A 24,942-nucleotide genomic window follows, 5' to 3' on the forward strand; every position below is an offset into this window, starting at 1 on the left:
TTGTGCCAGGGGCGGTGCGATCCTCCAGCTCCGGCTTTTTGAGCACCGAGCTGTCAGTTCTTGCAGAACCCGGACCCAAAACACCAACAGGGCAAATGAATTAATCTTTTTTATTCCTTCCTCTAAAAGCATTTCAGTAACACTGCAACACTGTTCATTAGTCATTACCATCTCCACTTCATCGGTTTTATTCGTGTGCAAAAAAATACAGAACGAGAATTTAGGTTGTTTTGAGGTATGATGTCATCTTTGGCCAACAAAACAAAAATAGTAGTAGGAGGAGCAGCACTTGTAAATATTAGTAAGTTCGCATATTCATGTGTTAAAGTGCTTCTACTCTTTAATGTTACCTTCTTTTTAAAGGCTAAAGAATTTGAGGTTTGTGCAAATGCATCCAGAACTTTGTTTCTGTATTCCCAGTGAACCTAGCTGTGAAATAAATATTTTCAAAGAGGAATCCGTAAGAGTTTGAACAGTAGGAAATGGATTATATCAAAATTCTCAGTGTTTCAATATTACTCCCTAGTGACAAGTATTGTGTCAAATTCAGCTTCCAGGCATTCTCCAAAATCATTACTCTGATGTCACACCAGTCCAGAGAAGCTGATTTAACCCTATTTGAGCCGAGTAAGGACTCACAGAGAAGTGAAAAAGTGCCCAAAAGACAACCAAAAAATGCCAAAGGAAAGACAAATCAGCCCTCATTTGGCTGCATTTCATTTTTCACTCTTTTAAATGCTTTAGAAAATGGCCTAACCTGGTTCTGCTCCCTTCTCCAGACAGGATAATCTCATTAATCTCATAATGGCCCTCAGTTTTGAGCATGCACTGGCTTTTGACTGGACTTGTCTGTACAGTGCTCACCAATTAATGGATGCATGGAAATGCCCTCCCTGCTTCCTTCCCATCAGTGTTTGCTCCTTTTCTGGCCCACTGCTGCTGCTATTTTTGTGAAATTATGCAGCACTTCCAAGATCTCTCCCGTACAAGCCAGTGCTGGTCTCCTGTCCGGTTCTGATTTGCGCTTTTGGCTGTTCCTGAGGCAGCCGGGAAGATCTGCACAGGGAGGGAAGGAAATCCTTTTAATTTGGGATAACACAGGAGAGGGGGTGTGACCCACACAACAAACTCGGGCAGATCTCAGCACAACCTATTGTATTGGAATAAGAATCCCAATATAACCAGTTAGATGGTGCCTGGGCCAGTTCTGACCCTCGCTGCTGGGCCAAAGGCAGCACTGTGGTGCTTTACCCCAGAGATACCTTGGCTGAGAGTGCAGCGGGGCACTTCCAGGCTGTCAGGACTCCGTTTCCTCAGGAGAGAGCGCTTCTGGCGATGGTGGAGAGAAAGGGAGCGGATTCTGCTAGAAGGTTGCCAGATGTTTATTCCGTGGGTACAGAGATGTCTGCACCGGGATTGGATTTTTATTTTCCTGAATGATTTCTCTCTTTCTTTAAACTATTTCTATCCCGCTTTAGGAGACACAAATCAGAAAGAAGCCCAGGAGCAGCCATGCACCCTGACTGTGCCCATCTCCACATCTTACTTTAAACTGTTTCTATCCCGCTCTAGGAGACACAAATCAGAAAGAAGCCCAGGAGCAGCCATGCACCCCGACTGTGCCCATCTCCACAGCATCCAGGGCGGCGGTGATGATTCCTCCTCCTCCAGGCCGGCTGCGGCTGCAGAGGGCTCCTCCTGCCCCGGGGATGTGCGCACCCAGCTGGGCTCCTCCTGCCCCGGGGATGTGCGCACCCAGCTGGGCTCCTCCTGCCCCGGGGATGTGCGCACCCAGCTGGGCTCCTCCTGCCCCGGGGATGTGCGCACCCAGCTGGGCTCCTCCTGCCGCGGGGATGTGCGCACCCAGCTGGGCTCCTCCTGCCCCGGGGATGTGCGCATCCAGCTGGGCTCCGGCACGGCGGAACCCCGGGACACGCCGAGCTCCCGGGGCTCCCGGGCGGGCTCGCAGAGCCGCGGCCTCGGGGAGGCAGCGGGACCTGAGGATGCGGAGCCCGAGGAGCAGGGCGGGAGCTCCGTGGCCGAGCTGCGCTGCCTCCTGCAGTGGCTGCACAGGAGCCTGCCCTACCTCCTCATCCTCAGCGTCAAACTGCTCCTGCAGCACAGCACTGGTAGAGTAGAACCAAAGCGGCTCGGAGGGAGCAGACCCTCCTCCCCTTCCCCCCCCCTCCGTGCACTAATAACCCTGCCTGAAATGTAATTCGATTTATTTTTAGCTTTGTTTTTATTTGCTTTATTCATCAGAAAGAGAGATTTACTAAACTGCATTTCAGTGGCTTCTGTTTCCTTTGCTGGCATATGTACAATGTGCTTAATTATCCTGGCTTGAGAGTCTGAGCTATTAATTCTAATTACAAAGACATATTAGAAGTGGCTGCTTTTTAACCCAGTTCAGTGATTTTTTTTTTTCCTTTTCATGTTTATAACTGATCCTATTTTCCTAATAGGCATTTCTCTTGGAATTGGGCTGCTAACAACTTATGCATATGCAAACAAAAGCATAGTAAATCAGGTTTTTCTCAGAGTAAGTATCACCCTATGCAACAAAATTCTTTAAGTTAAGCAAGACTTTAGCAAGTTAATCCATTTTTGAAAGAAATGTGAACAGACATGTTGTTTTATTTACTTAATAATGTTAGCTATCGAGATAGAAGTAAAGTCTTAATGCTTCTGTACAGGGGAACTTCTCAAATAACAAAGTTTGCAAAATTCTAGGGGGTGTTTCTTTCCCCTCTGACTTGACTATTGAAATCACTTTTTTGTAAGTTATGGATTACCTTCTTAACTCTATTTGTGGGATGAAATAACAGTTGTCAGTTTAAATCTTCATCTCTGTGTTCACTCCCAAAGGGAAACCTGCTGTTTCTTCAGAGTGGGGTGGGTTTTGGTTGTCTTTAGAAAAATCCTTGGTACACCTAGAAATTGGTAGGCTGAAAATACTAAAATTACTGCTTTACCTTTCCATTGGGGTCTCAATCTGTCTATTTATTTTATCTAGGATAAATATCTAGGATTTATCTAGGATATTTATCCAGGATAAAGTCCTCTGGTGCTAGGGATGGATTGCAGCCCTGCTCTGAGGCAAGGACTGCAGTGTGTGTGTACACCCCCTGCAGGAACGGTGCTCCAGGCTGCAGTGCACGTGGCTGCTGCTCTACCTGAGTGGATCTTCTCTGCTCCTGTATTACACCTTCCACTCCCAGGCCCTGTACCACAGGTAAGTGTGAAACACCTCCACCCCACCATCAATGAACTGGGGACACTTCATCTGCTGGTTTGCTTTAATTGTGCCATTGGTTTGTCTTTCACTTTAATCTCCATTCCTCCCCTTCTGCCAAATTTAACAGGTGCTGGCCTTAAAAACAGTATGCTGGAATTTCCTAGGCTCCATGCTTGATTTAATGGCACAGAGAACATTCCTGGCTCTGACTGCCAGCTCTGACCCTTGGGAATACCAAATGTGGCATCCTGGGCAGTTCATGACTCCAATTGATTTTTCCCCTTGACCATTCTGTAGCTGCAGCCTTGGCTGGAAACCAAGGGCTAAATGCCAACCTGAGACAGCCAACTGAGCTCTGGAGGATGGGGCTGTGATGAAGATCCAGCAAAGAAGGTTCCAGCATGGAAAACTTGTCAGAGATCCTCAGTGATCCATTTACAACCAGCAGTTCATTTTCTTAGCAAATGTTCCCCCTTGGGGTAAACCAGGTTTCCTTTTTTAATTAAACCCGCTGTGATAATCTCAGGTTACAGTTTCCTCTAAATAGGGTGCTCCAGTAACTTCTGATACTTCTTTTTGTAGCTTAATCTTCTTAAGCCCCACTGTGGATTTTATGAACTTTTGGGAGGTGCTTTGGATTGTGGGAGTCACCGACTTTATTCTGAAATTCCTCTTCATGGGCTTGAAGTGCTTTATTCTCCTGGTGCCTTCTTTTATCATGTCCTTTAAATCCAAGGTAAGGAAACAAGCTGCAGTTTTGATTCCTTGTGAAGATTCTCTTATGGTAAAAGTAACTAATTATTAAATTCTACCTAGAGAAAAACCTTTAATTAAATGTCTGTATATAATCCACCACTACACCGTGGGCAAGAAAACCCTGTGGATTTCATGTTCTTCTCTGCTTGGTGCTAAAAAAGGTTTTCAGTCAGATCAGAAACAACTGCTTGTATTATATCATGGGATAAATGGGTTTATTTCTGTCTCCAAGTTGGGGGTTGAAGCAAACCTTTTATTTTCTGCTCTGGAGGAATGTGTACACAGGCAGTTGGCCTGGAGCAGCTGGAGCACAGCAAATTTTGCACATGCTCAACAAGAACTGTCAAGATTTTAGGATCTGCACATGCATACATGTGCATTTCTGGCTCTTCAAAAATAATCCTGAATTTTCTTTGTTGTTAATAAACTTAAAGAATATTTGTCAGATCAAGGAATTTGATGCATAGCTTCATTTCTCAAATCAGTGAGGTTTAATAATTTTCTCAGAAGCTTACACTCACTGGTGGTGTATTTATTTTTATCTGCTTCCCGAGGTGAGGCAGGCAAAACCAATTACATTTTATCTTAAAATTGCAATTACTAGTGCTGGGTCAGAAAAAATAAATTAGCAAGTACAGTGTGATGTGGTAGCATTTGAACAGGGTGTTTTGGGACGTTTCTATCTCTTATAAATGTACCAGAACAAGTCCTTCTGAGGTACAACTGCCTTCTCTAAATACTGATTTATCATCAAGATCTCTAATTTTTTTCCTACAGTGATGTAACATGAAAAAAATTTACTGAAAATTCCATTACAACAAAAATGGTTGAACTAGAGAAAGAATCTGGTTAATAGTGGGAAATTGTGGCATTATCCAGTTTACATTATAGAAAGAGTTACAAATATAATTTTGAGAAAAACTTAGTTTATTCCCTTTAAATTTAAGACAAATATTTATTATACATGTGCACACACAGTGTACCTGTAATGAGCTTTATTGTCACTGAAAAGCTGAGTGCAGGACACAACTCTGGCCAAATTTGTGTTATTCTCCTTCTTCATGTAACTTTACTTTTTTTAATGCTTATGAAATTAAGCCTGACAGCCTTAGGCATCTACCAAGCCATCCCAATTCAGCCTAAAATTTGATTTTCTGCAGTCCAGCAATCAATTCCACTACTGTTACATGGACAGTTGAGAGACTCATCCTCTGATCTTTTTTTTTCCGTGCTTCACATTTGTTTCATTAAGAAGCTCCTCCAAAGAATAACAATGCATCTTTTCTGTGTATTTTGCACATTTTGGAGTTGTAAATCTTGAGCTGTTCCTTTGCATGTCTTGCTCAGGGCTACTGGTACATGCTGTTAGAAGAGCTCTGCCAGTATTACCGTATGTTTGTCCCCATCCCAGTGTGGTGCCGTTACCTGATGGCCCATGGGGGGCTGGACACTGCCCTGGGATGGAGCCTTGGCATCCTGCTGGGCCTCCTCTACCTCATCCTCAAGGTATGCAAAGCTTTGTGCCCTTCTCAGGGTTTACATGGAATTCTCCAGTGGGTTTCTGCAGGAATAATCAGTGCAGGGTTACAGACACAGCACGTTTCTGAATGTTCCCCTCTGAGCTCGCTTCAGTTTGCTGCAGCTTCCACAGCTGGCTCAGGACTGAAAATCATCTTTAATCTAGCAGTGGGTTGGGGTTGCAAAGCAAAGAACACAGCTACCATGGGTGTGCTCCCATCACACACACAACTTGCAAAAATAAAGATAAAATTACAGCTAAAAGAGTCACCATTTCCCAGGAAACTAAATTTTCTCTGCTGGAGCATCCTGTGTGATGCTACACAAGTTAACATTTTCCTGCTGCCTCTCTGCTTCTCCAAGAGCTCAAATGTGTGTCCCAAATGTCACCAGTTTGGCTTTAGGAATGACCAACACTTCCTCGTGCTCTGGTACCTGAATTCCAGGACTGAGGACCATTGCAAGTATGATAATAATTCACTTCAGAACCTCAACACTCCTAAAAACCAGACCCCTATTAGGAAAAACTTCAGCCTAAATTCTTCATTTGGTTGCATTTCAAACCTTTAAAACAGGCTCAGGCTGAACTATTGCTGTGCTTATGTGATTCCTGCACCCAACCAGCAGTCAGACTTCCAGGGCTGGAATCAAAAGCTTGGGAGCTTTTTGGTTCACAGTGAAAAAATACTTAGCATAACTCAAGTTTTCTTTCCCATTTCAGCTTTTGAGCTTTTTTGGGCAATGGAAGAACTTCAGGCAGGTGTTACGGATATTTTTTACGCGCCCAGTGAGTACTGAGTTCTCTTATGACAAAACCATGACCCCAATTCACATGAAAATCCTTCTGGAAATTCCTCATTCCCATTCCTTTGTATTGTTTTAGCAATGAACAAATGCATTTTTAAATGAACCCCTGTATATTCATTCTCCCATTTCACAGTCTGAGTTCCTTGACTGAATGGCAGTGGTGTCACCTGAACAACAAAATCACCCACAAAAAAAATTTAAAAATCTGCACATCCCTTCAGAAGAAAGGATGTGAAATAATCCTTTTTGTCCTGCTTCTACTTTAAAAATTAGCTGTGTTCCTTTAGATTAGGGATTTAAGTTTCCCTATAGCAATTCCAAATTCCTTTCTGTCCTGGTATTTGGGTGTGTCTTTTTCATCCCCCTCAAAATTAATATTTGCTGCAAATCCTTTGTTCTGCAGCACTATGGGGTGCCAGCCAGCAAGAGACAGTGCTCTGAATCTGATGATATTTGTTCCATTTGCCAAGCTGAATTTCAGAAGCCCATTCTGCTGATCTGTCAGGTAATACACATAATTCCAATTATTTTTTTTAAATTAAAGAATATTTTAAATTACTGTTACACAAGACAACATGAAATTAGATGAGTGTGTGTTTGATGATTATTTTTAAAAATCAGACTGTACAAATAATACAAATGGAAGAGCTTAGAAGCTCTAAGTTGTCATTCTTTTCATTCCAGCATATATTTTGTGAAGAATGCATCTCTTTATGGTTTAATAGAGAAAAAACCTGTCCACTCTGCAGAACTGTTATTTCTGACCATGTTAACAAGTGGAAGGATGGAGCCACATCTATGCATCTCCAGATTTTCTAAAGCTTGTCAAACAACTTGGGTTCCAGTTTGTTTGTTCACACTAAGGTTTTTCAGTTTACTGCACATTAAACTGTAGGTGGCACAAGGAAAGTTTCCAAATTCCACATACCGTGTATTTAAAACCCTGCAGAAAATGGCAACTTGACCTTTTCTAAGTAGAGAAAACTTTTCAGAATGAATGCAGCAAAAGCCAGCATTGCTTCTCTTGTGATTCTCATAGGAAACAGACAAATCCTTGAATTGCATTTCTTAATTCAACATTTTCTTTTAGAGCTTCAGTAGGGTTCCAGACTCTACTGAACTGCATTAGTCCTTCTAACACAACTCAAGCCAAAAGGTCAACCTGCTGATTTTATTAAGATTAGGAGGAAATTTTATCCTCTGGACTGCAGTGAGAATTAGAGCTGCTTGTCACTCCTGGCATTACAGATCTTTCATGCTGCCCAGTAAATGAGAGAAATGAGATTTTTAATGCACCTGGAACAGCAACTGTTTCTCACTGCACCTGTAGATAAGCACAAGAATAAGATATTTCCCTTTAATTCCCCTTTAGGTTCTTGTAGGCTTCTAATGGATCCTTGGCTTCATCTTTTGGCTTTAAACCAACCACTGATGTTAGTTTTTTTACTTATAAAGCTGGTATTTTTAAAAGAAATCTTTAATACTATATTTTTGTCATTATAGGAGCCAGATTTTCTTACAGGGGAGAATCTATTTTATACTCTATTTGCAATTTGTAGTTTGCATAAAAACCAGAGAGAATAAATGCATTTGAATCTATTTGTTTGGTGCATGTCGAATAAAGGAAGGAGATTCCTTATTGTTTTGGTATTAACTCATGTAAGCACAGCTGCTCACTGCCAGGTGTATTTTTCTGGTTGAAGAAAACAAAACCCCTTTAAATGTTATAATTTATTCATGATTTTTTATGTTATTTCTAGCACTAACTTCTGTGTAACCTCACTTTCTTCCCTGATTTGCTTTTTTCACTTTGCTATTCAGATCAGACTGAAAACATAACTCAAATGATTGTCACAGGAAAGTTACATTTAGTTACCATTAACTCCAGCTTCTCTTGCCTGAGGACATTTAGGAAACTTGTAAATTCAGGAAAAACAATTAGAAAGTGAAACACTCAATACCCTAAAGGAACAGCTACAAGGGCAGAGTCCAGAATTCAGAATAAAAATCTAATGAGATGGAACATTCAAACTAAGAAATATCATTACATCTGGCCTGTAAAGCTCACCAGGATTATATTATTTTATTTTATTTTATGGAGCACAGCAAAGTGTTGGTGCTTTAAATCAACCCTGACCCTTTGTCTGCAGCATTGTAGGAACAACTGGAGCAAAGTGTGGAGATGGGTCAAAAACAGGGAACAATTTCTCTTCTTTCTCTCTTCCTGTTGATTTTTCTATCCAAACCCAGTGATACTAACACACATGGTTTATTAAAAAACCAAGAATAAAAGAGATGTTGGTCAGCTGGTTTAGATGTACAGTTCATCAATCAAACAAATCATTCTCACCTTAGTTGGAGACAGGAATAAAGTGAGTACCTGAAATGAGGGAATGGCATCCTGTGTGATCCAGGAGCTCCTCCTGGTCCAGGCCAGCAGCTCTGGCTCTGCAGGGACACACAAGGTGACAAATGACAACCAGCAGCCACTTTGTAAGAGCCCAAGAACCCAGGGGAAAGCAGCAGAAGGGATCTCTCTCTCTTGGCTCTTTATTTCTGAGGGAATTCCTGCTGCATTTCCCATCAGAGCTCTCAGCAAAGACAATGATTCACATTTCCTGTTCCACTCAGGGCCTCCCTACTTCCTAAAATAAAAACAAATGGGTCACTTGGATTAACATATGTTTAAATTTGCATTTAGTTGCTATTCACATCCACCTGCTTTAGCTCTTGAGGATATTGAGCTGCAGTGAAGTGTGAGAGATGGAAAGCAGGACAGGGATTACCTTTGTTTGTGCTCAGGCAGCTCAAGGTGTTCCTGCAGACAGCTCCAGATGGACTTAGCCTAGAAAAGAGCAACTGGAGAAGTTCATAAATGGGATCTGCACACAAGGATTTGCAGGAAAAATATTCAATTGGCTTTGTTCTTCTTAAGGATTTCTCCTTTGGATAAAGTGAATTGGGAAAATGAAACAGCAACAAGCCTGCTTAGAGAGAGAATTTAAATAAACCAACCAAACCCCAAACATCTGCCCTAAAACCACAACAGCCTCAAAGTTTGATGCACTTTTTGATTAACACAGATTGGGACTTAATACTGAAAAGAGAACAGACCCAAAATCAACTTCAGCTGTCCACTCAGAGTGGACTCAAATCTGAAATGTTCTCCAGCAGTTCGGCCTTTAAACAGCACAGCAAGGAAAAAAGGGATATTCAAAAGAACAATTGACTCGTTGATTTTTATCTTTTATTATGAGCTAATACCAGGATGACATTCAAATGTCAGATGGCACAATTAAGACAGTCTTGGTAGGAATTATTCCAGCATTCCCAAAATTACAATTTAGTACACGAATGGCATCACTCCCACAGAGAAAAATGATGGAATTCTGAATATCTTCTACCAGAAGAGTTTCTGCATCAAATGGGAAAAAGAAAAACTGCTGGTAACACAGCTGACCTAGAAACCTTTTCTGGTAATGACCTGCAGAACAAAATATTTCCCTATTTAACATCTAGTAAAAAAAAATATGACTTTTGTTCAAGTTTAAGATTTAATACTTTTATATGGTTAGCCACAACAGGTATTAACCTCAGTTTTACTATATTTTTGTAATGCTACAAAAATCCTATAAAATCAAATTATAGTGAATTTTTCAGTGATTATAATTAAAAAAGCGCAGCTTGTACAAAATAAAAAAAATAAGATTCTATACTCTAATGAAAAATTTAAGACATTTTTAAATGAACAAAAGAAAGCACTTGTTAAGCTCTCCAATATTCAATGCATTCTGCACTTATCTGAAATAGCCAGACAGGAGCTAGAACTCCACTCCCCTCAGTTCACAACTAGTAATTTTGACACTATTATATATATATATAGAGGATCTATGTCTGATATTTTTACAAATAAATACAGGATAAACCATATTGCATAGTGTGTGCTTGCTGTCTGAGTCACACTCCCAAAGTTTCACAGTCATGGTAGGGAATTCATTTTACAATCCAGGGGCTGAAACATTGCCAGTACATGGAATTGATTTCCTTGGAGAACCAATGGGTTGGGTTTGTGACTGATCAGTGAACTCAGACAAACAACTCTTGCCATTCTTGCCAGCCATTAAACCAATTCCACTGGACACTTCTGTCCAGGAGCAAAAAGCAACTGTTAGCTGTAACTAGGACCAAGAGAGATCTGCCTCTAAAAAGTTCTATTTTTTTATTATTTTTAAACCAAGTTCCTTTATCCTCAGTGAATGTCAGCAGAGTCCAGGTGCTGTGTTTGCACACACACTCCTGGATTTTGGTTCCACCAAATCACCCGTGGCCACGTCACCAATGAACAATGGCAATCCTCCAGGATGTCACTGTAAGGTAACTTGATTTTCCTGCTAAAACTATAAAAAAAAAATTATATTTTTCAACAAAAGGCTTATCAGGAAGTAAAAAGAAAAAAAAAAACCCTAATTTTTTCTCAATCATAACCATTTTTATGTGTTGGTTCTTTGATAGCATCAAGGTATCTCTGAATCCTTCTGCCAATTTCAGCAAAGAGCACTGGGCTTGGATTCAATGCTTACAGAGTTTTATGGCTTGGATCCTATGGCTCAAAAAGATTCAGTATCCACAGAGTAAGCAGAATCTAGAATAAAAAAATCCCTACAGTTGTGAAACACCAGAAGTAGACTTTGCACAGTTTGACTAAAAGATAATGCAACGTGTGGCAGGCAAAAAGTGACAGGACTTGTATGCAGCTGCATGATCATCTCCACACACACACACACCATCCACACTCTAACCTAGGGTAAAGCTCTGCAGATATTAACCCTTTCACCAGCTATGTTCATGGAAATGCTTTCTCTTTAAGGCAGGAAGTATTTAAAGTAAGGTAAAGTTTTACCTTTATTTTATTCTTTGTACCTGTAAGTCAGTTGTACAGATCGTGACAATTTTAAAAACATAAATAGTGTCCTTAAGAACATGTTTGCTAAATTAAAGTTTTTGCTAAAGTTCTGACCCACTGTGGAAGACATTCACTGAAAGGCCATTGAACACTTTTCTCATACAATCAGCAAATTTATTGCCCCAGCATAGAAAAAAAATGTTGATAAATTTAGAAATGTATAATGGCAGGAAACTACCATAAGCAAAATTTCATTAATAATAATAATAATAATTTTAAAAAATCCTCAAATTCTTACCCACTGGTTACAAAAATATTTGATTTCCTTATTCTCTGGAGGATTTGTCAGTGTTTCCTGTGGTACTTCTAGAAATTTCTACTGACCTTGTGTTCTGCTCCCTGTTGGTCTCTGTGGGTAAGAATGTGAGCTGCCCAGCTGTGCCCAGCTGTGCCAGAGTGATGTTTCCCAGTGAAATGTCTGCTGAGGACAGGCATGAAATAAGCAGGACGTGGGTGAGCCCATGGCTTCCAGTTAAGCCTAGAACATAGCAGCACTGCTGTTGGATTCAATCCATTTGTCTGTGCAGGAACAAACCGGGGTTTCAGCGGGGGAAGCAGGGAAACAGTTTCTCTCCCACCCCACACTGCCAGGCTGGTCAGTGAGTGATTCATTTATTGATTGGTTGGTTCATGAGGAGGAGAATCAGAACTAGAGCCTTGAACTTTTCTTCACAGCAACCAATTAAGTTTGCCTTTTTCATTTTGGGATACTTTCCATAATGAGCTGAATCAAAAAATCTATTTGAAAAATATATATTTTTTTTTAATATATATATATATAAAAAAAACTCATTATGTTTTGAATGTGAAACACCAATTAAGTTTAGCTTTCCTCTTTGATTCCACCCCATTGTAGGAAACCGCTTAACGAGGCTTGCATGCTAATTAGCCCTCAGCTGCAGGCCTGCAGGCATTCCAAACCCTGCCTAGTGAAAGGGCCAACCCTCCTGACACATTCAGACTACACCAGTGATTCTGAAGCAACATCCTGCCCCTTAATACTGTCAGTTTCGAGCTCTCAAGCTGAAAGATCCTTGATAAGGTGAGAAGATGTCACTGGAATCAGTAAGATGATGTGCCTAGAGTTCTGCAATACCATTTGCTAAAGTTTGTTTTTTTTTTGTTTTATGCACCATTGATTGACAGGAAAAAAAAAAAAATCCGTTTTTCTTTGCTTTCCAAGTCTCTCTGTGCAATGACCGATTCTTTGATACTGTCACTTGTTAAAAGTAAACCAAACAAGCCCTCAGATTTCAGCTCCAGGGGGCTCCTGTCCGTTCTGGTGTGCACCTGGAGGCTGCCAGGGCGCTGCTGTCATAGGTTCATGCGCAGGTGCTCCGGCCGCTTGGAGATCATGGGGAAAGCCTGTTTTTTGTAGGGCCCAGAGTTTGGCTGGCGGATTGGAAGTGGTGCTGAAGCCTCTCCACAGACTGTCACGTCCATCTGTTCGATCCCACTGCTCTCCATGGGGAATTCCACAGGTGCCTGCGTGGTGGATGCGCCGGCTGAAGCGCCTCTTCCCCAGAACTCCCCAGGGGAGAACTTGACAGGGCTTTAAAACAACAAATACACAAAGTCAGAGACACACACACAGCACCAAGGGGTTCCCCTACTCTGCAGGAAACCACTCAAATTCCTATGGAGAAGCAATTCTAATTCTTCCTTTCAATTCCAGGAGTTTGAGAAATTCCCATGTCTGGCTTCTATCACAGCCTCCTGTAAAATTCTCTCATTTTGATGTGACAGCAGAAGGGTTTTTCTGTACTAACACAGTTCTTTAGTGCTTAGGGTGTTCTGGAACAGTTTTAGCTGTATCAAAGTCACCACTGAAAAGCAACAAATTAGAACTTCATGTGCTGCCCAACACCCCAGACTTGTCTTTAATACTGTGGTTTATAAAACAGAATCATGTCTAATGGAAGTGCTGGGCTTACTCAGAAGCAAGGCTGTATTTTGTATTTCTACAAAATTTGTGCTTCAACTACTTATCAAAAAGTTTATTACAAAAAGAGAAGATAAAGTACCTGACAGGTGTCCTAGGGCTACCTATGAATCTGCGAGGTGATCGAATTTTTGGTTCAAAAGAAAATTTCTCTTTTACGCTTTCAAGTACAGATGGAGCCACGTACGTGAAACCCTGCAAAACAGGAAAAAGGCACTGCAGCTCACAGGCAAGGAGGCATTCAGGAGCACTTAGAGAAATCTGGTTATTACAGGAAAATTATAAAATGAAGAGTCAGTGTAGACAGATGAACCCTTACTCACTCCTTGAAGCAAACTCTGGCACTTCAGGGAGTTGCTACACCCCAGCTGTTTCTCCTCAGATCACAGATTCAATTTAGTGAATTTTGCACACTCAATTTAATGAACTTTGCTCTCTGCACTGGCCATTGTTGTCTCTGAATCAGAATGCTGACACCCCACAAGGGCAGCACTGTTTGCTGGCTGCTGGATAAAGACAAGGTCAGCAATAACCAAAGTATTTTCAAAGCCTTCAAACATTTCGAACCTGTTACAGGATTTGGGCTCAGTTATGAGAGTTTGCTTCAAGGTGTTAGGAGTCAGTAGGATGGATTCAGGTGCAATGCCCTCATTCCCAGCAGCAAACCCCTCTCCAGTCCCTGCTCACTCACCAGAAAGACCTGGTTGGCACTTTCACTGAGAGTTGAGTCATCTGGGCTATCAACAGGTGTCTGACGTGTAAACTTTGAATCAAACTGGCTCACATCCTCTTCAGATTGCTTTGCAAAAACAAAATGATTAAGGGTTTATATTACAGATATCAACCAAATGGCTCAGCGGAGAGCAGTGCAGCCTCTGGATGGAGTTCATTCCATGGGGTTTGGCAGAGCTCTGCTGGAGGAAAACCCTGGAGTGGTGTCGGAATCCTGGCGCTGCCATGGGAGGTCACTATGGGCACTGACACTGAGAAATAAAGGCAAGGGGGAGGGGCAAAAATTATGGATCAAAAAGGAACACGAATTAAAAAGATGCCTTAAAAAAAAATCTAAAATTACAAACAAAAACTTTTCGAAATACAATGCCAGTTTCTTGCAAGTTTAGCCCTTGTCACAACCAGTATAGAACAGTTGCAACTGTTTCGTTTTTGGAGGCCTCTCCAGACAGTTTTGTCCCATTTTTGCAGATACAGAAGTATTTATAGTCTGAGGGATAGAGGACTGTAATAAGTCATTATGAGGAATATTATTTTATTTGCTCAAAGAACAGCAGTAATTCCAAAATTCCTTCTTTATTCCCATGTGTCACTGGAAAGGCAGCAGGTATTTATTTGTGCAGGCCTTCATGCAACCATGGAAGCACAAACTGAAAAACCATCTGGCTTGTACAAGAAACTTCCATAAAACTGCTACTAACAGAAAAACCCAAAACCACCTTCAGATAAGTATTTGGAAATATCAATCTTGAGTCTTTCTGAGGGGAAAAAGGTCTGGAGTCTCCATGCTGTAGAATGCTTGACATTAGTGATGCTTAAGCCAGTTTTAGGTGAGAATTTTAGCAGCTGGGAATTACAGACGTGGCAACACCCACAGCTGCTGGGGCTGATTGTAGCCAGAGGGAAAAACCATCCCAATATAGGATGGGATAATAAAAACTTCTTCATCACATCACTGGTTTGAGGTAAACCCTAACAACTGCTCATAATGCACAAGATGCATTGTAAAGATTAATAAGCCACCACAGAAAATGCTTAATTAGGTGATTTCATTTACTTTTGCTTAGCAACTCTATCTAGCTGAAACTAAGTGCTGACTTACTGTAGAGGGTTTAGAAGCTGCTCTCAGAGTGAGCTGCACCTGCAGGTCTGTTTAACCATGGGTCAGAAGCAGGAGGAATTCAGACTGCAGCAGATCAGGGGCCAGATCAGATCTGCCAGCTTTAACTGAGGGAGGATCTGTGCCCTGAGTGACAGAACTCAGTACCAGGGATCAGGGCACTCCAGCTGGTGAAGTGAACCTTTCTCAGTTTGATCAAGAGCTTTGCTACAGGCACCCAGGGCACATCTCTCTCCCAGTATTCCCAGTACCTACCAATAAGGGTTTAAAAGGAGGTTCCACCTTGCGTGCCAGCAGCTCGTCCCAGTTGATGTGTCTGAAGAAGGCGTGAGCCTGCAGGGGACAGAGCACAGTCAGCACTGCCCCAGCGCCCACAGCTCACAGGAACACCCAGCCACACCCTGCTCTGGGCTGCCCCTCCCAAAATCACATTTTGGCTGGTGTGGAATATCTGCAGCACTACCCTGGAGAAGCTGCAAGAGCTGAGAGCTGAGATCACACCTCCAAGTCAGACACACGTCCCCATCTCCTTGGAAGTGCCAGAAAAGGGCAGTGTACATGGAAAATACCTCTGCATTTTCCAGCTTCAGAGTTAAACCATGACAAACACTGCATTAATGACAAATGAGCAGAGCTCTGAAATATGGAGGACTCTCCAACACTTTTCAATACCACCACAAAAACAAAGTCACTTTTCCCTTCAGGGAGCTGCACTAATACAGGGCTGGCAAGGTTCTCATGGGACTGCTGAGCATCCTCACCCTTCCAGGCTGCACAATCAGCATTGTGCAACTGCTAGAAAAGATCTACTGCAAGACACAGCTAAAGAATAGAAGTTATTTTCCAAATCTCAAATCATCAAATAGCCAGGCAGCTGCTTTTGTTAAGCTTTAAAGAGTTCAGGTTTTGCTGAGTTGTCTGTCACATGTGGCTGCCTTTCTGCTCATTACCCTTCAAGACAGACACTCTCCTTCCCTGAGGTGCCTTCAAAGCTGTTTTATTTTCAGTGAGGTTATTTAAGAAGTCTCAAGTTCCAGTTACCTGAACTTCTCCAGCATCTCCAGGACCAGCTCCTAGACGTGAGGCAGCATTTCTTTTTAGCAGCTTGATGAGAAATAACAGCCAAAAAAGCAGAATTAGTTATGTTATTATAACCAGACTAGTTCTGCCATGAATCATCACTTCAGTGAGTACTGTGCAGAACGAATACAGAACGATCAGGAAAATCTGCATTCACTTGAAAACAGTTCTATTTTCAAGGGAAATCACTTTCTGTACCACTCAGCAAAAAAGTGATTTAATCAGTAACAAATCAAGCTTGAACTGAACAGCCACAGTGGCATCATTATATTTCTGTTTTCTACATACATGTGGAGTAGTAACAATCATTAAAATTTTACCTTTTTAAGCAGATCTCTGGCTTCTTGTGTGAGGTAGGGAGGCAAGTTGAGTTTACACTTGAGAATCTTGTCAATTGTTTTCTTTCTGTTCTCCCCAGTGAAAGGAGGCTGGAAAGCACCATTGAAAAAGGAGGAAAAACAGAGGACTTGTTCAGATCTTTAATTTGTGTACACAGAACTCACTTCAGTCATTTATAAAGCAGGTAAAATTACTGCAAATAGGCTGGATAAAAGCAGCTCATGTCTATGGTCAAACTTGAGAGCTGGATTTTGGTTCTATCTTACTTGCAGTGTGTATATATATAATATATGGAATATATATAATAGATATAATACATGCAGCTGAGTTAGGTACAGGGAAGCAGAAAAGCTACAAAGGGAAAACCATGCAATTATAACTGTGCACCTACTGCTCCAGTCAGCATGTCATACATTAATGCCCCCAAACTCCACCAGTCCACAGCACGGTTATGCCCACTCCTCATCAAGATTTCAGGGGCCCTATAAGCAGAAAAATCAAAAATATGAAAGTGTTTTAATGAGATTAATACTAATTGTGACTGCTAGTTTTCAAACAAAACCCCATTTATCAAGTCAAGTTGTCCTAAGTGACTGAATATATGAACCACCAGTTAAAAAAAGGCAAACCACAGGCATTACCCCCAGAGCAGAGCAATATTTTGTATTTCATGGTGCAGCTCACATGTATTCAATTGTTCCACAGAATGTGTGTGTGACTGTTCCATCGTGAATGGATTCTTTACATAACCCGAAGTCAGTCAGTTTTACATGACCTGAAATTAAATAAATCAGATTTCAGACTTGTCAGAATTCTGCCATTTGTAGAAGTAACATTGAGAAAAATTAGGAATTTTTAACATGGATATGTAATTACTTTGAATTACTTCCACATATGGGCTGACAAAGCAATGCAGCTATAAAATAGAACAAGGTAATCACACTTCCAGAGAAAATCAAGTGCTGCCACTTGACAAACTACCAGAACTTATTCAAATACAGACAAATATATTTAAACATAAAGACTGTAAAGCATCATTTAGCTAAAAAAGTAGGTTACTGAATTTTACTGCCTGCTTCAAAATTCACAGAACCATCTTCAACAAACTGCAAAGTGCCCTGAATAATTCAGTACAAAGACTCAGACTAAGTAAATATGTTGTTTAGGAAAACATGAGAGTTCTGGGTGGTACAGAGTGCCAGACTGAGCAGTGGCACAGTCACTGGGGCACCCAGGAACTGAAGCTGCTGCCAGTGAAGTGCCAGCTGCTCCTCAGTCCCTTCAGCCACTGATGAGCTGCCATCCTGCCCACAGTGCCTTTCCCACCATCAGCCATCCCACTGACTAAAACATCACAGCTTCTACTTCACAGCGATCCAGCAGAAGAAAAAAATCCAGAGGTGCAGAAATGGCAAATCAAGCACTCAAAGCATGAACTTGGGCTTGCTGTGGCCCAGTAAAACAAGGATTTGTGTTTGAGGGCAGTTAGCTCTGGCAGCTCTTCACTTATCCCAGGGGTGCTACAGCCCTGCCTCTGTTCTGAGGAGATTCACCTCAAACTGAGGTGTGTGACTTTTGGCAGAATTGTTTTCAGCCTGACTCATGCCCAGAGCTCTACCTTGGTGGTTGAGCATGATATTCTCTGGCTTCAGGTCCCGGTAGATGATTCCTTTCTGATGCAAGTGCCCCAGGGCCATGGAGATTTCTGCCAAGTAAAAGCTGAAAGGGAACAAAAATCACACAGATTCAATCATGCAGAGCATCTTAAGCCAATCTTTCACAGTTTTTAACCCCCAAACCTTGATCGTTGCCCTATGGACAGAGCCTCACTGAGGCAGTGGAATCTCCTCTGTTGTAGGACTGGAGTTCCACCAGCACAAACTGGTGAGGGCAGCACACCCTCCCCAAACCCTCTGAGCTGCTCTTTCACTACCCTCTAAAATGAATGAGTAGTTAAATATAGTTTAAGCACTTGGAAAAAAACCCAAACTATTAATTTACAAAAATAGCTTCACTTACCAGGCTGTGTCTTCCATAAATATCCCTTCTCTCTCTAACTGCATAAATAGTTCTCCTCCTGTCATGAGAAAAAATAGATTGTACTCAATTAAAAGTATCACTTTAAGTCAGTCCAAAGTCTATTTTCTAGGAAAACTATCAGCAACAGGTATTTTTGCCTGCTGTACCACAGGCTGTTTCACAAAAAAACAACTGAGCCACTGTTCTGTCACCCTCAGGATTCCAGCAACCTGAAGAAATCAGCATTTAAAACCAAGAGCATTTCTGTCCCTGTTTTTTGCAGTTACAGCTTGAAAAACTGCTTTGAATCTGTGTCTGTTTCCCTAACCATGAAATAAATGTAAACTTTCTTTTGTCACAAAGAACCTGGATTAAACCCTCAGGTAACTCTGTAGGACTGCACAGAACACAAAAAAAATGACAAATCTAGTGGAAGGAAAAGTCTTTAAACCCCTTCTCTCCTGTACTGTCATGAAAAACAATTGTTTTATGTTTCATTCCTCTTTATTATATTAATCTAAAAGTTTATTCATGTTCCTCTATGTATTTTTAATACCACCCTGTTTCAGTTTAAGACACCAAGCCATCAGTAATTTTTTACCTGTAGGGCAAGAACCCCAAATTTTTGATTGTGCAAGACCCCAAGAAAGAGAAAAAAGAATGTCATATACTGACCACTGAGATACTCAAGGATGAGGTAGAGTTTTCCACCAGTCTGAAAGGCATAAATTAAATCTACAATGAAGGGATGTTTCACTTCCTCCAGTATATTCCTCTCTGCTTTTGTGTGAGCTGTATCCTTGGCATTCCTTACAATCATTGCCTGTAAAAGCAGGGATAGGTGAGCACAGAACATGCTAAATGAGGCAGACTTTTATACTGAGTTCAGTTCTGACTTTATTAAATTACAACACTACACTGGAGTTAGCAACAGCATTAAAAATTTACATTTCACCACAGTATCTACAAAAGAGGTTTCTTACAGAAGTTTAAGTCTTTATTTCATAGAATCACACAGTAATTCAGCTTGGAAAGGACCTCCTGACCTGTTTAAATGAGCTGCTGAGAAGTACCCAGACAGAAAAATCTGAAGTTTAATTTTAATTCCAACTGTATCTGAGTAAAAACTGTATATATCCTAGAATTATTTTTAGGTATATTAAATCATTAGATAATCCTAAAATGGAGGGATAGATTTTTGGTTTTTTATATTCAAAAAGTAGTGAAATTCAGGTTACCTTTTTAAGAACTTTCATGGCAAATATTTTCCCGGTGTTTGCTCCGGTTACTTTTCGTACTTGAAACACCTAAACAACAGCAACACAATGGCAATCAATCACTTATTTCAGCTGCATGAACTGCCACAAGCTAAAGAGCAAAGTTGTGCAAGACAGAGAGAGAGAGAGAGAGATCACCCACAAACTACAAGGCAAGAGAGAGGGGAGATCACTCCCAAATAATGAGACAAGAGAAAAGAAGAGAGGAGATCACCCAAAACAATGAGACAAGAGAAAAAGAGAGAGGAGATCACCCAAAACAATGAGACAAGAGAAAAAGAGAGAGGAGATCAGCCAAAACAATGAGACAAGAGAAAAAGAGAGAGGAGATCAGCCAAAACTACAAGGCAAGAGGAAGAGAGGGAGGAGATCATCCCCAAACAATGAGGCAAGAGAAAGAGAGAGATCACCCAAAACAATGAGGCAAGAGGCAGAGAGAGAGAGGAGAGCACCCCCAAACTACAAGGCAAGAGGCAGAGAGAGAGAGATTACCCACAAAATATGAGGCAAGAGACAGAGAGAGAGGAGATCACTCCCAAATAATGAGTCAAGAGGCAGACAGAGAGAGCACCCCCAAATAATGACTCAAGAGGCAGAGAGAGCACCCCCAAACAATGAGTCAAGGGGCAGAGAGAGAGGAGATCACCCCCAAATAATGAGTCAAGGGGCAGAGAGAGAGGAGAGCACCCCCAAATAATGAGTCAAGGGGCAGAGAGAGAGGAGAGCACCCCCAAATAATGAGTCAAGGGGCAGAGAGAGAGGAGAGCACCCCCAAATAATGAGTCAAGGGGCAGAGAGAGAGGAGAGCACCCCCAAATAATGAGTCAAGGGGCAGAGAGAGAGGAGAGCACCCCCAAACTACAAGGCAAGAGGCAGAGGCTGGATGCAGAAGACTCTGGGACATTCCCTGCTGCTCCAGCCCTGCCAGGGACCTCAGTGCCCACCTTGGCAGCTGGGGTGGTTCTGCCCCAGCCCACCTGTGGCAGAATGGAGTTTTCAGAGAGGGGGGAAGGAGAGCAAAGCCAGGGGGCACTGAGGGGGGCAGAGCTCTGACCTTGCCGTAGCCGCCCTTGCCCAGCACGCGCAGCAGCTCGAAGCACTCGGGCCGGATCTTCTCAGGGCCTCTGTTCACGCTGGTCTCTGAAATCTCAAACTTCTCACAATGCTCCATCCCTCTGCAGAAAAGCAGAAAGAGGCTGTGAGCCTGTCTGGGACTGAGGAGTGAGCAAATGAAAGCACTGACTCCCTGGAAGAGTCTAACAGTGACAGAGATCTGCAGGAATTATTGTTTATTGTGTGCAAAGTGCACCCTGCACTGAGAGGGCTGCCTGCAGATTTTGGGCATTTACAGAGCAAGATTTCCTTCAGACCCCTTCAATTTAATCCACAATACATCTGCATTACACCAGAATTAAGTTTAAAGGATGAAAAACCCAGATATTTCTTTTTATCGTTACATCCATATTGTATCGTTATATCCATATTATATCGTTATATCTCTATTATATCGTTATATCCATATTATATCGTTATATCCAAATATTATTCAAAGGCAAGACATTTGTTAGGAAAAACAAGGATTAAAAGACAAACAGCAGCTTTCACCAGAATTCTTTTTATTATTATTATTGTTTTATTTCAAGATACAATTGACAAATTTTAACCTGAGGAAATAGCGAAACATCTAAAAACGACTCAAAATGGAACCAGAATGATAAAATTTTCTATTTAGCTTAACGATGTAACAAAATGAGAAGTTATTTGTGGTGGGTATGAATGGTACAGAATATTTTCTAGCAGCAACTTACAGGTCATATTGGCCAACTCCTCCATGGTCCATGCTCTCACTTAATTGACCCTGGGGATGAGAAGGGTAGAAAAAAGATGAATAAGAAAAAGGAAAGCATTAAAAATAAATGCACTAGTGTGGTTTACAACTTTTTAAGTATGAAAAGACAAAATCTCTATATAATTAAATAGGTCAGGAATAAAAAGTTATCAGCAGAAGATAAAAAATGTACTAAATTCTGTGCCAGATCTGCAGTACAAACAGTGACACAGGGAACCCCTGCCTTACCTGGCTGCATTGTTACTCCATCACCCAAATATCAGAGGCACAATTTCACAGCCCCAAGTGAACTTGAAAAACCTTAAGGTACTGCAATTTTCTTTAAAATTCTTCTTACACAGAGATTTTTGAGTCCTGTTGCAGCACTATGCAAATCAGATCGATAATAAAGATTTTGTGAAGAGATGAACTGGGACTCCTCTGCACTAAAAATCTACTGAGAAAGTTTTATTATTTTACATTGGTAAGTGAAATCCCAATGGTGATGAAAGAATTCAGCTTTACTCTGATGTGAAACACATTTTCTGACCAATAATCAATACTGAAGAAGTTTCAGCACCAGAACCAGCCACCATTAAGGAATGGGGTTGAATTCTACAGAGATATTTCCCTCAAAGAATTCTGAACCTGATCCCTTCCCTCTGACTGTGGCTCTGCATGGCAAAAGTGCAAAGGCAGCAGACAGCTGGAATGAATGCAAATAGAATGTCAGGGGCAGCTTCTGGTGAGCTGCAGACTGCACTGTCACATTCTGATTTCTACAAGTATGGACACAAAATAACAACTGTGAGTCCGTGGGGAACAGCCTGGGACCTACAGACTGAACAGAAATATACTGAGTGACTTGTGAAATTCAGAGGAGGAGAAGAAAAAGAAAAACCACTGAGATCTGCAAAACTCAGCCCAAGCCAAGGAGTGCATTTTAAAATATTATCCAAGTGAAAACACTAACCAAAGAAAACTCAAAACTTTCAACAGCTTCCAGACCATTTCAACGTTAAAGTTTACAGAGGCTGGTTTATTTGGGGTGATCTAAAGGGGAATTTAACTCTTGGATCCACCTCTGAACACCACAGGCAATTAAGGAGTCCAAAAGATCAGGTTTGTTTCCAGCTCATGTCCTCCTGTTGACATTTATTAGAGAAATCCAGCTTATTGACATGTTTCACAACAAAAGCCTCTAGAGCTGCCCTTGACCCCACTCTCAGATGCCAACAAATGAATTTTTAAAAATTCAACCCAGAGAATAAACACCCCTCAGTTCCCAGAGCAACTCCTCCTGTTACCCAATGCCTCTGGCAGAGTTTGCTGTGCTGCTCTTGCTCTGTGAACTTTGGGTTCCATTCTCAGTATTAATTTAACCAAAAGTCACTTCAGACACCGTGCTGGTATTTTTTCAGGGCTCCTTCTCACTTCACAACACCAAGACAGGCTCTGGGAAGCCACCAGCCCTTCACTCCATACATTGTTTCATTTATTACAAACAAATTAAGGCTGAGGCTTTTTTCACCATAATAATTAGTGCAAACAACCACATGGCTTTTGAAGAAACTCCTTTTAAACAACACTTTAGATTTTCCAGGAGGGCTGTGCCTACTCAAACCCACAGCTGAGCTCCCTGGGCTCCTCCTGGACCCAGAGGTTTTGGGAAACAGCAGAAATTTGACAGCACAGTCCTGAGTGTGCCCCTTGACGTGCCCTGCTCTGGCTGCATCCTCTCTGCTCCCACAGGACACACACCCTGTGCAGGTAACTCACTGCAATGCTGTCCCCTCACACATTCCTGTCCCTTGTTTTCATCCCAAGCCCATTCTCACCCTCGTTATCTGTTTGCCAAAAGGCACCTGAGACCAATCAGGGCTGCCAAAGTCCATGGAGATGTCGGTCATGGCAAGGTTCTGAAATCCACAATGGTTCCATTGTTCCCCCAGACTGAATTACAGGAACACACGGGAGAACAAACTCAACTTTCTGAGCACCTCGATCAGAACCTGTTCTTGGCAGCCCTAACAGGGTGATGCAAGAAACGTTTTCCAAAGCCAAGTGTTTTATTGATTATTGAGGTGACAGACAGAGCTTCTCCTCCAGCAGGCTGAGCAGCTTTCAAGCCTTCAGCTGTCAAAACAAAATCCCTGCAGGTTCCATGGAGTGAGGGTAACAGAATATCTGCTTATCTCCCCAAGGGAAGCACCTGGAGGGAATCTACAGCAAACATGGAAGGGACTTTTCACAAGAGCAGGGAGGTTTAGATTAAATATTGGGGGAAATTGTGCCCTGGGAGGGTGGGGAGAGCCTGGCACAGGGCGCCCAGAGGAGCTGTGGCTGCTTCATCCCTGGAAGTGTCCAAGAACAGAGCTTGGAGCCACCTGGGAGAGGGGAAGGTGTCCCTGCCCATGGCCTCAAATGATTTTAAAGTCCATCCCAACCCAAATAATTCCATGATCTCAAGTACTCCGAGACTGTCATTAGTACTTAAAGAGCAGAAAAAAACCGCACTGGCACTTTGAGCAACAGCAAAGGGTTAATATACAAAACAACATTAAAAAACCACACAAGACCTAGAGAAACATAAACAGAGATGATGCAATAGAATTCCCTGAGGCTTTGACAGGGCCCAGATGAGCATCACAAGCCGCAAAGTGCAATTTCTGTCAGGTGCGCTGCTCAGAGCACGGGATGCGCGCAGCGCTGACCCGCCTAGCGCAGCCTTTCAAACCTCGCCTTTTAATTTTGGCGCGAGAGCAGCGACTTTCCCCGGCTCCAGAAAGATCGGCATTCCCGCACTGACGTTCGGACATGTGACAGTACAGAAAAAATTAAAGAAACCCCGCAGCGGCGCTTGTGCCGCGCTCCCGACGCCGAACTTCGGGCGGGGAGAGCTCCGCCACTGCCCGCGGCCCCGGCCGCGCCTGTCCCGGGGCGCTTCGGGCTCTGCCCGGCCCCAGCCGCGGCCTCGCCGCGCTCCCGCCGCCGCCCCAGCGCGGCCCCCGCCCGGCCCCGCGGCGCCTCCCGCGCCCTCCTTCCCTCCCTCAGGCCCCGCGGCCTCCCCCGCTCCCTCCCCGGCCCGCCTGCCGCTCTCACCCCCTCCTCCAGCTCCTCGTCCGAGCCCGCCTCCTCGGGCTGGTCCAGGTCGATGTCGAACACTCCCGCCATGGCGCCGCCGCCCCTCGCTGGCTCCGCCGGGTGCCCGGGGCCTGCGCCGCCTCATGGGCCCGCGCCCCGCAGCGCCGCCGCGGCCGCCATCACCGGCTGCGCGGCCGCAGCGCGCCTGCGCCCCCGCCCCGCCCGCGCCCGCCGCGCAC

The 24,942-nt window shown here is 42.7% G+C and overlaps 2 protein-coding genes across 4 annotated transcripts in view; one reads left to right on the forward strand and one right to left on the reverse strand.

The window, feature by feature from the left end:
- The window catches only part of RNFT1 (ring finger protein, transmembrane 1), a 19,404-nt gene extending 495 nt beyond the window's left edge, over positions 1-18,909 (forward strand). The window contains exons 2-9 of one of the 3 annotated variants that reach the window (XM_074556922.1): positions 1,573-2,129; positions 2,466-2,542; positions 3,135-3,235; positions 3,821-3,974; positions 5,342-5,500; positions 6,234-6,299; positions 6,723-6,824; positions 14,062-18,909. In XM_074556922.1, coding sequence (XP_074413023.1) covers positions 1,573-2,129; positions 2,466-2,542; positions 3,135-3,235; positions 3,821-3,974; positions 5,342-5,500; positions 6,234-6,299; positions 6,723-6,824; positions 14,062-14,205 — 1,360 coding nt within the window. In that variant the 3' untranslated portion in view covers positions 14,206-18,909. Of the gene's footprint in view, positions 1-1,572; positions 2,130-2,465; positions 2,543-3,134; positions 3,236-3,820; positions 3,975-5,341; positions 5,501-6,233; positions 6,300-6,722; positions 6,825-7,003; positions 7,917-8,469; positions 10,919-14,061 lie in introns of those variants that run through there. The other 2 variants (XM_074556923.1, XM_005495556.4) reach the window with 2 other exon arrangements.
- On the reverse strand, positions 9,545-24,923 carry RPS6KB1 (ribosomal protein S6 kinase B1). Its single transcript, XM_074556921.1, has 15 exons — positions 24,722-24,923; positions 21,600-21,649; positions 20,846-20,966; positions 19,753-19,821; positions 19,190-19,337; positions 18,515-18,572; positions 18,114-18,214; positions 17,180-17,270; positions 16,887-16,977; positions 16,477-16,584; positions 16,118-16,180; positions 15,332-15,409; positions 13,916-14,023; positions 13,307-13,419; positions 9,545-12,834 (listed from the first exon to the last, which is right to left on the reverse strand). Exons 1-15 carry the CDS (start codon positions 24,791-24,793, stop codon positions 12,597-12,599), a joined length of 1,509 nt encoding a protein of 502 aa, XP_074413022.1. The 5' UTR covers positions 24,794-24,923; the 3' UTR covers positions 9,545-12,596.
- Between the last annotated feature and the right edge of the window lie 19 nt (positions 24,924-24,942).

Source organism: Zonotrichia albicollis, chromosome 22 (assembly GCF_047830755.1).
Source record: "Zonotrichia albicollis isolate bZonAlb1 chromosome 22, bZonAlb1.hap1, whole genome shotgun sequence".
Classification (NCBI taxonomy): domain Eukaryota; kingdom Metazoa; phylum Chordata; class Aves; order Passeriformes; family Passerellidae; genus Zonotrichia; species Zonotrichia albicollis.

What these genes read in the sequence shown, in the direction of transcription:
- RPS6KB1 (XM_074556921.1), bottom strand. Translation starts at nt 24,793, where the DNA reads ATGGCGGGAGTGTTCGACATCGACCTGGACCAGCCCGAGGAGGCGGGC. An exon ending in ACGAGGAGCTGGAGGAGGGG is followed by an intron (nt 21,650 to 24,721) that starts GTGAGAGCGGCA and finishes TCTCATCCCCAG; the next exon opens with GGTCAATTAAGTGAGAGCAT. An exon ending in TTTATGGAAGACACAGCCTG is followed by an intron (nt 18,215 to 18,514) that starts GTAAGTGAAGCT and finishes GTTCCCTTTCAG; the next exon opens with CTTTTACTTGGCAGAAATCT.